This window comes from Pseudorasbora parva, chromosome 21 (assembly GCF_024679245.1).
Source record: "Pseudorasbora parva isolate DD20220531a chromosome 21, ASM2467924v1, whole genome shotgun sequence".
Classification (NCBI taxonomy): domain Eukaryota; kingdom Metazoa; phylum Chordata; class Actinopteri; order Cypriniformes; family Gobionidae; genus Pseudorasbora; species Pseudorasbora parva.
This window is the reverse complement of record NC_090192.1, coordinates 10,665,321-10,680,484: the sequence shown is the minus strand read 5'-3', so window position 1 is coordinate 10,680,484 and position 15,164 is coordinate 10,665,321. Positions and strand designations below refer to the sequence as shown.

The window sequence follows — 15,164 nt, the reverse complement described above, 5'->3', positions numbered from 1 at the left end:
TACAGCACAGCACAAGCAAAAACTAACTTGTTACTACACAGGCATTGGCATAGTTATAGCTCATTGAACAAAGCAACATGCTTTATAATATTAGTATACATGCAACTTAACCATAAGCTCTACTATTCTCAACAATGGTAACGATCAATACTATAACATAGAGAAACTCTTTTAAATGTCAAACATAACTGAACATTACACATTATCAGATGTTTCCCGTCACTCAAAAACACATGAAATAACACTTCATTTCAATATTAACTCTGTTTCCAGCCATATGCAAAGCATGCTGGGACCTAACAATGGTGTCTCTAAATAAAACTGCAAAACTGAGCTAATTGTCGTAAAATTAATAGGTAACCTTTTGTCCTTAATTTTATCAGCTTAATCGATTTTTCAGTTCAACCCTCAACATTGTTTAAAAAAAAGGAAAACTTGTTTATAAGTGAAATGTTCTCATTATTTTCTATTCAACACTGAACCACAGTTTTATTAAGAAAATATACACAATTTATTTTGTGAAAATTACAAGGCCCATAATTCATTTTTTACAGTGTTTGCGCAATCAAGGGTCTGACCCTGTGTTTTCCCAGTAACTCAGATGATGTGTCATAAATGTCGACCACCGGCCCTAGCGTCTCAGACCTTGAAGTTTCTGCCTTTTGAGGTTGTGGGAGGATGTTGATGTGGACCCTCTGGGGAACAGCAGGGGCCTGGACTACCATGGGGTCATGCGTCTTTCCAACACCTCAGATACATTGGGACCAAAAAGCTGTCCAGGAATGATGGGTAGATCCCTCAAGGTCTTTTTACATTCCTCCGGTATTCTGGTCTGAGCAAGCCATACCTGTTGACAAGCAGTCAATCCACCTCAAGTATTCACTGGGGCATTAATGACCACTGGGGCAGTCCCCGAAGAATGAAGTGAGGCCTCCTCAGAACCACAAGCCACCGTTTTTCCCTCTGGCCTGGCCTGCTGCTCAAAACCTCTATGGGAATTCGTCTTTATTTGACGAATGTGAGTGAACATCCTCCATGCAAGCTGCAGCAGCAGTAGGAACAGGGTCGCTAGTTGGAGGTTTAATCTCTGCCATGTTTGAAGAAAGGCAAGCAACTTTCTTTGACATTAAGTGCCCAGCCAAATGACTGCCTAAGATTTCTTCTTAGCGCAAGAAGCACCAGCAATTAGCCTGGATGCCAGCCAAACTCAGCCCCTCCCACAACATTTGAGCTCAGGCAGTTCAGTAGGGGTGTTCGATTCCAGGTTTTTTGGAGTCGACTACGATTTGGGAGTCTATAGAATCGACTCCTTGATCAGACAAAATTGCTGTTGTTACTCCCCCTGACACAAAGTCCTAAAACCCTCTTATTAAAACCGCACACTTTTAGCGTTGCCATCCAAATTAGTCCAATTTAGCAATGACTTTCGTGGCTATCAACGTTTCTGCATCTATTGCCAATACATAATTTTACATAGGAAAAGTCACGAAAAAAGATGTTGTCGAGTGATGACGCTAAACAACGCACATGGTCATTGTCTTATTGATGCGTTTTTCTTGAAATTTGGATGAGTTATGGTTAGTTTAATGAACACATGGTTAACCACAGAAACCAAATCTATATTTATTGCAGTAATATATACCAACAATTAAACTAAAGCTAGCATGGAGGAGCCTATAATTACAAACTAAAGTCGCTGTGATTATTTTCTGTTTGTAAAGTAAGCACTCAAATAAATGTGTGACAAAGGCCCCGATCACACTGCAGGCAAAAGTGGCCCAAATCTGATTTTTTTGGGGTCAAGTGACCAGGTCAGACTTCTTCAGAGGTAGTGTGAACACTCAAATCTAGCCCAGATCTGATTTTTTCAAATCAGATTTAGACCACATAGTTCACACCGCAAGTCTTAATGCTCAATTCTGAGTTGTTTGCTCAGATCTGATTTTTTGTTTGGCTGTTCACATTACCTTTTAAAATGTGGCCTAAATCTGATTCCAGTGTGAACTGTCTGAGGTTTCAAACTAACCCGCATGTGCAAAAGAACAATATCAGTGACATCAGACGCAGCAGGCTGTTGCACTAAAGCTCAGGAGGTTATAAAGTAAGCATTTTCGCTTAAAAAAAAAAATGTTTGTGTAACGGAAGCCATAACAGTAATGAGCAAGTGCTGAAGAGGAGAAGAACAAAAAGAAAAAGAGCAAAATTGGTTATTTTGAGCTTTTGTCACATTCCTTTGGCACTGAAGCCATGTTCTTCTGTGTCCCCGTTCTTCCATTTCGTGTGCTATTTTTTCAAAAACGGAGCGGTTACGGTAGGATCCTTCTAGTTTAGCTCGAATTGAAGTATCTCCCCATATACTAATTAGGTCTAACACCTCACTCTCCCTCCATTTACTCACTCCATCGCTGTTCTCCATATCTAGTCAAGTTTTTAATGTTACGGTCTGTCTGTTGTGTCTAGGGCTATCTCGCCGGCACATAATTGTGACAAATGTCGGCATAGATTGACGTAAAAGTCACATCAAATCTGCCTTGGTTGTTCACACTGCAGCCGCATTGACAAAAATCAGATCTGGGCTAGATTTGAGTGTTCACACTACCTCTGAAGAAGTCTGACCTGGTCACTTGAACCCCACAAAAATCAGATTTGGGCCACTTTTGCCTGCAGTGTGATCGGGGCCATACATATGTGGTCCTGAATCATATATATACATATATATATATATACACACACATTTGTAATTATTATTATTATTTGTAAAAATGTAGGTTATACAGGTAATACATTATGCTAGAACAACAAGTATTATGCTATTCTGAACATGTACTCTCTGCCTATAGCACCTGAATGCCTACTGGAAGAAGACTAAATAAATCTGCTTTGGTATAAATAAATGCACACTGAGAATACATTAAATATACAGATCTATGATAAACTGGAGTAAGGTTTACTCACTCGCGCTGTATTATGAGAGGTCATGTAGGTGACAAGACACTAGACAGTTTTGAATGAAAGAGGTTTATTCTTCTTCCTCCTCTTTCTGCCTACTCAGAGTTTGAGCTTGGGGTACAAACACACTCACTATCAATGTGAGGAAAAAAAGCCACTTTTGGCAACACATGCCATACTCTGGAATTTTCCCCAAGTCTACTGACTTTTGAGAAAAGCAGCCACTTCAAGAAGAAATGCATTGTGTTAACATAAAAAAAAAACTCTTAAAGAACATTTTTGGAAACTATATATATATATATATTCACTTTTTGTTTAAACAGTTAATCTAGATTGAACAGTTGCGTTTTCCAAGGATCAAATGTTTATCCCAAAAAATGCAAAAAGAGCAAAGTAACTCATCAGTAGAGCTCTTAACTGGTTACAAAGTTGTCCTTATTCACTATTTTATGCTTTTGGTTTCAGAAAATAGCTATTTAAAATGTTACCAATCAAGGAACATACTAACCATACTAATGCTTATTCTTTTTGCCTATTATAATTACTAATGGTACATTTTAATTAAAACAATTTTTTCTGAACTTTTGTAATTGCCAGTGTTACCTATGAAAGTTTAGTAAACAGTCTTACTATAAAATTGCAATATACTTCTCAGAAGCAAATAGTTTCTGATATCTGAATGACAGTGGACTATATATACATCCACTGTACTTCTATAGAATTTAATCAGAAACGGATAAGTTGCTAGTCATAAATGACTATAGTGTCTGGGCTAGTTAACTTTTCATAAATGCTGCTAACTAAGATTTAAAAGTCCATTGACACAATTGTATACCCTCTCTCACTCTAGCAGTGTTTTTGTTGTTGCTGTTCTAGCTGGTTTCAAACACCTTGTCTTAATCTATTTTAATAAATTCTGTCTCAAAAATCTCAGTATCATTATATTTTTTTGTAAGAGGCTCGTCTGCTGTGTGAAAAACATTCAGACAGGACAAGCTTTAAACTGAAATCTTGAAAGGTGCTTAAAGACAGGTTATCACATTTTGATTGGGCTTATGTTGGGAAATTTAGTGTTGTTGAATGGATTTTATGCTCTGTTTTACATTTTAAGTTTTTCATTGTTTTATAATTGTTGTATTCAGTGGTTATAGTGGGATTTGGCAGATTGGGGAACCCTCAAAGTTTGTGTAGGTGCAAAAACAGGGAAAAATGCCTCACCGTGGGATAACATATTGAGTATCGTGGTATAGCAATACTTTTTGGCATAAGAGTGTCACTGTGGCACCAACTATCACAACACTTATTTACTTGATATTTTAATGGTTTATTTTGGTCCATCTACACCGATATGATGATGATTCTATGTAAAAATTGCTGAGCACCACAATATAGAACACAACCCTGTTTTTCACAATGTAAATTCAAACGTTAAAATTTGAAGTCCAAAACTGATTAACTACAACAGGACTAAATCACAACCTAGATAAACTTATTTAGTCAATGTCAAAATGCAGAAGCAAAAGTTTGTTGTATCATAAAACATAAGAAACAACAAAACAACAATGTATGATGCGCCAAATATTGTGGCTATTCTCAAATGCTGTCAATATAGCTCCCATATTGACTAGTAGTACTGTGATTTGATTTGTCCTTTGCCCCGGGATAAGAGCACGTCAGGCCCTGGGGCTTTAAGCATTTTCTTAGACAAGTGAATTCACTGAAGGCTACGAACGCTAGGTAAATATGTTTAATACATGGTTTCACAATATGTACACACACACATTCGTTATCTTATGCCTAATCTGATGAGCGATCCGACCATGTAAACAGAAGGGTTGAGGTAAACGGGCTGCCTACGCGACAGTAACCATGCTATGAGGTCGCTGTGGTCCAGACCTCGGTATTTTTCATTTCAGGTATATATAATAAATGTTGTAAAGTGATTTCATCAGATTAGGCAAAAGATAATGAATGTGTGTACATATTGTGAATTAATTTATTAAACGTATTTAGCATCCGTTGCCTTCAGTAAATTCACTTGTCTAAGAAAATGCTTAATAAAATATAGACTAAATATCAGTTGACCCTATGTTTACTTTCTTCACTGACAGACGGAAATAAGATTTAAAGTCAAAGCTCTGCTTTAGAAGGGGTAGAGACAGGGCAAGAGAAGACTGAGAGAAAAAGAAAGATGGAAATGAGAGAGTAATGAAATGAGGAGAGAGCAGGTATGACAGATTGGCTGCGTCTGAAACCTGGAAAATGCTGCCTTCAAAGGACACATTTGAAGGCAGGAAGGCATCAAGCAACGTCCAAATCTATTGTTTTCTTCACTTCCTGTCTCCAGAGATACCTTCATCAGATCGATATTTGAAGGCAGCATACATGTATCCTTCGTTGCCTTTGATATCCCACAATCCTGTGCTTTCCCTTTAGTGACAGTTGAGCTGGGGATAAAATGGCATCTGAAAGTTGCGTTTTCTGGTCAGTTTGTGTGTAAATGTATGTTTTTTTTACCAATATTTTCCACTTCTGATGCCATTTCTAGCGAGAAATTACTAATGTAGTAATTAAAAATGTGTTTAGTTCTCACCAAAGCTCGCTCTATTTTGCTGTAGACCATTAAACTGTTACAATGCCCTAGAAGTCTGTCCGAAATTAGTTTTGTGAGGTGCCTTCACGCACAAAACACTGCCTTACAAGTCATTGTCTGATAAGGCAGCGAGGCAACGAGTCAGCAGCCTAGGTTTTCGGACGCAGCCATAATCTACTGCACACTAACATGGTTTATCAACCCTCCTAAATAGCTCAAAATTTGGGACCTCACCGGTTTTAAAACTCCTTAAGGTAGTTGTATGTTCAAAAGCTGTTGCTGTTTCTGAAAAACAGTTTGCTTTGACCTCATATCTAAAGTTAATGCATTTATGCTTTTAATGTGTTGCACCCTGGAATATTATGTAGGCCTACTTAATATTACAATTGAACATTCATACAGTATACTCAATGTATTTCTGTGCTTTGATGATTTAGTTAAAAACATTTCTGTGGTAGAAAATGTTGTGGCACCAAGGCTAGAGCTCGATTTGTTAAAGCTCCAGGGCTTGATGTGTTCTTAACCCGGGGCTGGTTGCAGTGGAGATAAAAGGACGAATCAAATCACAGTACTAGTCCATATGGGGGCTATTTTGACTGTATGTGAGAATAGCCACAATATTAGAGCATCAAACATTGTTGTTTAGTTGTTTGTTCTTATGTTTTATGATACAGCATCATTTTTGCTTCTGCATTTTGACATTGACAATATAGGTCTATCTAGGTTGTGATTTATTTCTGTTGTAGTTGTGTCTTCAGCCATTTTTTGTTCAATTTAATTAGTTTCGGACTTCCCATTTTTCTGTTTAAATCAATTTACATTGTGAAAAACAGGGTTGTGTTCCATATTGTGATGCTCAGCAATTTTAACATAGTATCGTCATCACATCAGTGTAGATTAAAAAAACATTAAAATATCAAGTAAATAAGTGTTATGATAGTTGGTGCCACAGTGACACTCTTATCCCAAAAAGTATTGCTATACCACAATACTCAATATGTTATTCCAAGGTGAGGCATTTTTCCCTTTTGTTGCACCTACACAAAATCAAAAGCATCAGAATAGCATCGCTTAACTAAACGGCCTTTAAATGGAAGACAAAGTAGGCTAACAAATATTATTCAACATATATAACTTTTTTACAGAAAACATTCAGATGTAGGCCTATAACCCCCTTTGTAATCATTAAAATTTTCATAAGTTACTGTAATTTAATTAAAAAAAATCTCAGTAATTATAACTGATTACAGTTACATTTATTTTGTAATTAAATTACGTAACTCCGTTACATGTAGGCTAACTCACCAACACTGCACATAATAATGTTTATTTTGTATTTTAATATTATCTGTCTTGTCGCTGTCATTCTGTCTGTGCACTGGAAGCTTCTGTCTGTCACAAACACGCATTCCTTATATGTGTAAGCATAGCCTACTTGGCAATAACGCTCATTCTGATTCTGAGTGTGGCAGTGGAACTGCTGTTCTGCTGGGCTGGAGTCTGTACTGCCACTCCTCCGCGGGAGCGCGCGCATTATGGCACACGCACACATACACATACTGACTGGAGAGTCGGGCGCACTCCCTCCTGCCAGGAAGTTGTTGGTATTCGGGAAATAACAAAGAAAAGAAAACAGGTATATTAAAAGCACCGAAACTACACGAGGTGGATCCGTGTAACACTTTCGGGATTTGGAAATGAATTGGAGCACTATTAACTAATGGAGGACTAATCGATGGAGGCGGACAGAAGTTTTGGGCTCGTCTGGGTCCTGTTGCTGCTGTTGGGTATTACAGCCGCTACAGGGAGAGAAGGTGGGTCATTTCCACACATTCCCAAACTGTTCACAAATTCCAATTTTATACTATTACATATACCATTAATTTCAAGTTACATGAGCAGAAAGAGATGTTAACACGAACAAACACATTCTTGTGCTGAAACTGCTACTCAAGCGGTTGACACCCCATCTACACTGCTCAAGACGCGACGCGACCGGCGCGCGGGGCCCTCTGCATTTTCACGCGACTGTTCGAGCCCAAGGTTTGGAGCTTTTTTTGTCGCGTTGCTTTCTTGCTTGCAGTGTAGAAGCGGGTAATAAGTTGAGAAACAACTTTACCATTTAAACAAGCGGGCACGTTCAAAAAAAAAATCCCGTCGGTGTTTTTCTCTCACACGGTTGGCGCATTAGTCGGAGGTGAAGTATGTCGCACAAACTTGATTTGCAACTTCTGCATGACAATAGCGCTGAAACCTGTCAGCCAAGAGTTCATGGATTTAGTAAGCACAACCCCTCACGTTAGTATTAAACAAATGTACACAATTTGTAATAACTTACTACACTTCACATACGTTTTCCCCTTGAATTTATGAAATAATGATATTCTCCTGTGAACCAAAATGTAATACTAATCACATTTGAAATAATATAATAATACAATAACAATTAACTGGGACATAATCACAGAACAACAACACGATAATAACGATGATGCACAAGTTATTATTTTAACAATCGGTATAATGCAGTAACAGTCAGTTGGGTCATGAACACAGGACAACAACAACACCATGGTGATACAAATATTAACGATAAAAATAGCAATTAATTAATAAATAGTACATTGTCCAGAGGTAGCACAATGGTACAATGGTAGTTTCAGATAGTATTACTATTGTACCTTGATATTCAAGTACTGAATAATAACTATTTACATAAATAATTTCATGGTACATGCTTAAAACAATGGTATTGACATAAAAGATGCCCAAAACACCAAAGTAGAACCATGGTATGTTTTACAACTTTTCTGTGTGGGTTATTATATTATATTTTATATGACAGAGGAGCCCAGTATACATCAGTTTAAACTTTGTAGTTCTCATTCTCTTCATTACACACAAATAATATTATAAAATTATAATAGTTTACAACATAGTGGTATTTTTGTGTAATGCAGAACACAAAAATGTATTACATTACAGAGAATGTGATGCAGAGATTTTTTGCTTAGATCTACACATTTAATTTCTTTTCATTTCTCCATGTGTACTGTACAGTTGAGGAAGAATTCATGTTTTCTTAGGAAATCATATACACTCCTTCCTGCTCGCTGAGTTATTCCAAAGGTCGTTTGTTTTAAAGTTTTGTGTAACTGTCAGTTTCTGATTACACACGTAACAAAACGAATGTGCGTCTGCATGCGAGTGTATGATTGTTTCATGTTTCTAAGGCCTCTTGTCCACATGATCAAAACTTTGTTTTGTTGTGCTTTTTAGTAAAATTGTAAAAATGTTCGCCTTCTGGTCATGGTACACATTTTTAACAGGGAAATTTCCTCCAAGAATAATAACGATAATGATATAAGCGTCCACACCAACTGACAATAACTGTATTATAAATAGATAATAATATATTATATTATTATTATAAGTGTGAGCAGCAGTTATGTCGCCTGCTATTTTAATGCTCTAGTTAGGTGGATTCGGATTGGCTGTCAATGATTTTATCATTTATCAATCAACTAAAACAAATCATTCTAAAAAGTGATTCCAATGATATCAGAATGCCAGTGTCGTTGACGTCTCTATTCTTATAGGTTTAGAATGTTTATTAAAACTTTAGATTTATAGTTATCGTCCTAGGTGTGAAGAGGCTTTACTCTGATAATAAAGTAAGCCTGAAGACCAGTAAACATGTGGTGACACTTTCAGCTAACAGCATTGCTAAAAGCCCCATTACAGGTTCTGAAACACTCAAAAATGAAACGCGTAAAGCATATCTAAGACAGCTCTGTACACCCGCAACCACCGATAACAAGCACAAGCCCACTCAACACAGTAGTGAACCAACTCTTAGTTCAATAACTGCACGCACAACATGTACTTATGCATATGTAGAATTAGATGGTAAGAGTTTGGCAGAGACCAATTTTGCTTAGTTTGGAGAATGGGAGACATTGTCACATTAGATATAAGGTCCCATGCCAACAATGTCTCATGCAAATGTCCTAATGCCATTGTTTATGGATTCATCCTTGTCAACAAGACTGAATGCTCCTTGCAGACTGTTGACAATCTGAGCACCTCATTGATGCTTAAAGTTAGTTCACCCTAAAATGAAATTGATGTCATTAATGACTCACCCTAATGTCGTTCCACACCCGCAAGACCTCTGTTCATCATCGGAACACAGTTTAAGATATTTTATATTTTAGTCCCAGAGCATATGCAGTCAATGCCCACTTTACTGTCCATGTCCAGAAAGGGAATAAAAACATCATCAAAGTAGTCCATATGTGACATCAGTTGGTTGATTAGAATCTCTTGAAGCATCGAAAATGCATTTTGGTCCAAAAATATCAAAAACTATGAATTTATTTAGAATTGTCCTCTCTTCCGTGTGTCTCCAAAAAGATTCAAACGTTAATGAATCAGTCAATCGATCAATGCTGTGGGTCGTCACTGTCACGTGATTTCAGCAGTTTGGCTGTTTGACGCGATTCGAACTGCTGAAATCACGTGACATTGACGACCCCAATCATTGATCGATTCACACCGTTTGAATCTTTTTGGAAGAACGCGGAAGAGAAGACAATGCTGAATAAATTCATAGTTTTTGATATTTTTGGACCAAAATTTATTTTCGATGCTTCAAGAGATTCTAATTAACCAAATTATGTCACATATGGACTTTGATGATGTTTTTATTCCATTTTTTGGACATGAACAGTAAAGTTGGCATTGACTGCATATGCTCTGGGACTAAAATATAAAATATCTTAAACTGTGTTCCGATGATGAACAGAGGTCTTACGGGTGTGGAACGACATTAGGGTGAGTTATTAATGACATAAATTCAATTTTTGGGTGAACTAACCCTTTAACCCTTTAAAGCCTGAAATACAAGTATATATTAAGTGATTTAGAGTACAATTTTTGATTTGTGGACCAAACTGAGAAAAAATACCCACCTTGTTGCAGCTGCTGATATTTATATGACCAGAGAGTAAGATGAAATTAGCCAATAATGTAAATAAATGAGATTTTTCATTACAGACTACTTACTTAAAATGCATATCCATATGCATATGGACGCATATCCAACCAGCAGCCATATCAACCTGTAGCCCAAGACTTGTTTCCTACTGAAGCTAAGCAGAGCTGAGCCTGGTCAGTACCTGGATGGGAGACCAAATGGGAAAACCAGGTAGCTGCTGGTAGAGGTATTAGTGAGGCCAGCAGGGGGTGCTCACCCTGTGGTCTGTGTGGGTCCTAATGCCCCAGTATAAAGATGGGGACACTATACTGACAAAGAGCACCGTCTTTCGGATGAGACGTTAAACCAAGGTCCTGACTCTCTGTGGTCGTTAAAAATCCCAGGATGTCCTTCGGAAAAAGAGTAGGGGTGTAACCCCGGCATCCTGGCCAAATTTGCCCATTGGGCTTTGTCCTTCATGGCCTCCTAATCATCCCCCTCTCCTGATTAGCTTATTCACTGGCACAATATGGCTGCCGTCGCATCATCCAGGTGGATGCTGCACATTGGTGGTGGTTGAGGAGATTCCCCCCTTTAATGTAAAGCGCTTTGAGTGCCTTGAAAAGCGCTATATAAATCGAACACATTATTATTATTATTATTATTATTATTATTATTATTATTATTATTATTATTATTATAATATCACTTGTCACACATCTCCCAATAATATATCTTAGTTAGATACTACACTTAGGGTGTACTCACACTAGGCACGGTTGCCATGAACCGGGCCCGAGTACGATTGTCCCCCCTCCCCACTCCCCCGCTGGCCTGCACTCACATAGGGTTTCAGCATTCGTGCCGGAGCACGCTTACGTCATTATGGTGCGACGGTTTCGGGTTTCAGCATTCGTGCCGGAGCACGCTTACGTCATTATGGTGCGACGGTTTCGGGATAAACAGGGAGAGCGGCGCTCTCTGAACACAATGGAGTCCATCGCTCTGTTTTCTTTGTGGATAATTTTGTGTCGTTTGGTCCACGGTGGTCCACAGCCCTCTCACAGCCTGTTGTTAAACAGATGTGTCGCCTTAGTGGCGCGAAAATGTTCACGTAATCGTGCTGCTCGTATTATGAGGTTTGCAAGGTACCAGCTGAAGTGCAGCAAGGACTTTGCAGTTTTGATTACGGACTCCAGCACGGTTAGCGCTCACACTGCATGTGAACCGCGCCCGAGTCCAACTGATCCGTGCTCTGGCCCACCTCTTCCAAGCGGGCCAGGGCCGGCTAATCGAGCCGAGCCCGGGCACGGTTGGAGCACTCACACTAGTCAAACGAACCGCGCTTTGGTAGTCAAACGCACTCGGGCACAGTTCAAACTGGCTAGTGTGAGTACACCCTTAGTTTTATGATCAAAGCTCTGTAGCTTTTAAAGTGGGGGGCAAAAATATAGGTTACACTTTATTTTAAGGTGTCTTTGTTACACTGTAATTAAACAAGAACTGAATATTAAGTAAATACATGTACATACTATAGGGTTAGAGTAAGTTTAGGGTTAGTTGCATGTAATTATGCATAATTTATAATTATTACTAGTAACTACATGTAACATATGTAACAATGACACTGTAAAATAAAGTGTTACCAAAATATAATGCAATGCAATACAATGAAATTGAGAAATAAAAGTTCCTCAAAAGCCTGATGTATAATTTTTATAAACAATGTATGAATAATTAAAAACCAGTCCATATCTTAAAATTATCTTAAAATATTACAAACAATATAAAAGGTATTCTGTTCTTATAAAGTTTGTGCTTTATAAAATTCCTTAAATATTTCTGCAAAAAATAAATTTATAAAAAGTTAAAATAAAATAAAAAAAATAAAATAAAATTTTTTAGTAAGCCCAAAAATTTAAATTCTGTTAAAAAATTTCAAAATGAAAATTTACTGATATTTTACTCACCCCCATCTCATCCAAGATCTTTCTCCAGGCAAACATAAATGACGTTTTTTGAGGAAAATATTCCAGTATCTTTCTTCACATAGGCCGTATGGTTTTCAGTTGCAACCAACTGATTGAAGGTCCAAATCAATGCAGTTTCAAAGCGCTTCAAAACCTCTGGACAATCCCAGACGATGAATAGGGTCTTTTCTAGTGAAACGATTGGTCATAAAATTAAAAAATTGATTGTGCTTTTTAACCTAACTTGCTCATCTTGCACTGCTCTGCGACATGCCAGTGATTGCGCAATCACATTGAAAACGTCACACTAGACGTAGGCAGAAGTTCTGCCCCAAGTGAATGTGCGAGGACAAATACAAACGGCTTTTACCAAACCACACTCCATCTTCAACTTCAAACTCCTCTTTGCATGTGTGGTTTGTAAACACTGGGGTGGTATTTCTGCCTACGTCTATTGTGACGTTTTTCGATGTGATTGCCCAAAGCAACACAAGATGAGCAATTTAGGTTAAAAAGTATATCATGAAAATGACCGATCATCCTATTCCTCAGCTGGGAACACGCAGAGTCCTTTGAAGCCCTTCAAAGCCCTTTGAAACTGCATTGATTTGAACCTTCAGCCTGTTGGTTGCAATTGAAAACCTTTATGTCGAGAAAAATGTATTCTTTTTATAACAGTCTGCAAATGTCTTGGGACTGAGGAGACAAGTGGCTCAAGTTTAGGAATAGGAATGTTGTTCCATTCTTGTCTAATAAAGGCTTCTAGTTGCTCAACTGACTTAGGTCTTCTTTGTCGCATCTTCCTCTTTATGATACGCCAAATGTTTTCTATTGGTGAAAGATCTGGACTGCAGGCTGGCCATTTCAGTACTCGGATGCTTCTTCTATGCAGCCATGATGTTGTAATTGATGCAGTATGTGGTCTAGCATTGTCATATTGGAAAATGCAAGGTCTTCCCTGAAAGAGACGACATCTGGATGGGAGCATATGTTGTTCTAGAACTTGAATATACCTTTCAGCACTGATGGTGCCTTTCCAGATGTGTAAGCTGCCCATGCCACACACACTCATGCAACCCCATACCATCAGAGATGCAGGCTTCTGAACTGAGCACTGATAACAACTTGGGTTGTCCTTGTCCCTTTTTAGTCTGGATGACATGGGGTCCCAGTTTTCCAAAAAGAACTTGAGAACAGAACCAAAGAACAGTTTTCCTCTTTGCCACTGTCCATTTTAAATGAGCCTTGGCCCAGAGAAAACACCTGCACTTCTGGATCATGTTTAGATATGGCTTCTTTTTTGACCTATAGAGTTTTAGCTGGCAACGGCGAATGGCACTGGGAATTGTGTTCACCGACAATGTTTTATGGAAGTATTCCTGAGCCCATGTTATGTTTTCTATTATCAGCAGCCATATCACCCTGTACCCCAAGACTGGTTTCCCACTGAAGCTAAGCAGGGTTGAGCCTGGTCAGTACCTGGACTGGGGACAAACTTGGAAAATACGGTAGCTGCTGGTAGAGGTATTAGTGAGGCCAGCAGGGGGGGCTCACCCTGTGGCCTGTTTGGGTCCTAATGCCCCAGTATAGTGATGGGGACACTATACTGTCAATGAGCACTGTCCTTCGGATGAGACGTTAAACTGAGGTCCTGACTCTCTGTGGTCGTTAAAAATCCCAGGATGTCTTCCGATAAAGAGTAGGGGTGTAACTCTGGCATCCTGGCCAAATTTGCCTATTGGTCCCTGTCCATCATGGCCTCCTAATAATCCCCAAATAATTGGCTTAATCACTATGTCTCCTCTCCACCAATCAGCTGGTGTGTGGTGGGCATTCTGCAGCAATATGGCTGCTGTCGCATCATCCAGGTGGATGCTGCACATTGGGGGTGGTTGAGGAGATTCCCTAGCCTAGAAATCTAGACCCACCCTAGCGGCAGCAAATCTAATCTGCCCGCGAGTGTCGTCTAGCAACTCTTAATACCCATCTGAGCTGTAAATGCCAAGCTCTTGACAGGCCAATCACATCGTGTATAGAGTCGGTGGGCGGGGCTTAACATAATGATGCCAGAGTTGTGCTTGCGTGCTTCTAGTAAACACAGAAACTGGCGAACGGCAGCGGTCTTTCGAATCAGCTTTGACCGCGTCTCTGGAAGACTTGGAGTTGAGCTTTTCTCTGAGAAAAGAACAAATAACGGCACTGAAGTCATTCTTAAAAAGGGAAGATGTGTTCGGAGTTTTGCCGACCGGATACGGCGAATGTTTAATCTATCAACAAGCTCCTTTTCACCTTTGTTGCTCTGGTTGGTTGTAGCGCTATCCTATCGCGCAGAGGGAGTTTGAAAGAAAACCGCTTATCCCGCTCCTCGGATTGAGCCCTGTCTATGGTGAGTTTCCAGACCAAACATCTTGATGTGGGTCTGGCTTGTCAGGCTAGAGATTCCCCCCTTCCACATGTAAAAAAAAAATGCTTTAAATGTGTCTAGAAAAGCGCTATATAAATGTAAAAAAAATAATTACAGTAGCATTACTGTATGTGATGCAGTGCCGTCTAAGGGTCCGAAGATCACATGCACCCAGTCTGGTTTTCCAGCCTTGACCCTTATGCACAGAGATTGTTCCAGATTCTCTGAATCTTTGGATAATATTATACACTGTAGATGATGATAACTTCA

General features: G+C 38.9%; 1 protein-coding gene across 1 annotated transcript in view; it reads left to right on the top strand.

Moving 5' to 3' along the window:
- Positions 1 to 7,080: 7,080 nt before the first annotated feature.
- erbb2 (erb-b2 receptor tyrosine kinase 2) overlaps positions 7,081 to 15,164 on the top strand; it is a 51,551-nt gene continuing 43,467 nt past the window's right edge. Inside the window, exon 1 of the mRNA XM_067430576.1 lies at positions 7,081 to 7,356. Within this exon, the coding sequence (XP_067286677.1) occupies positions 7,278 to 7,356 (79 nt within the window). The 5' untranslated portion in view covers positions 7,081 to 7,277. The remainder of the gene's footprint in view (positions 7,357 to 15,164) is intronic.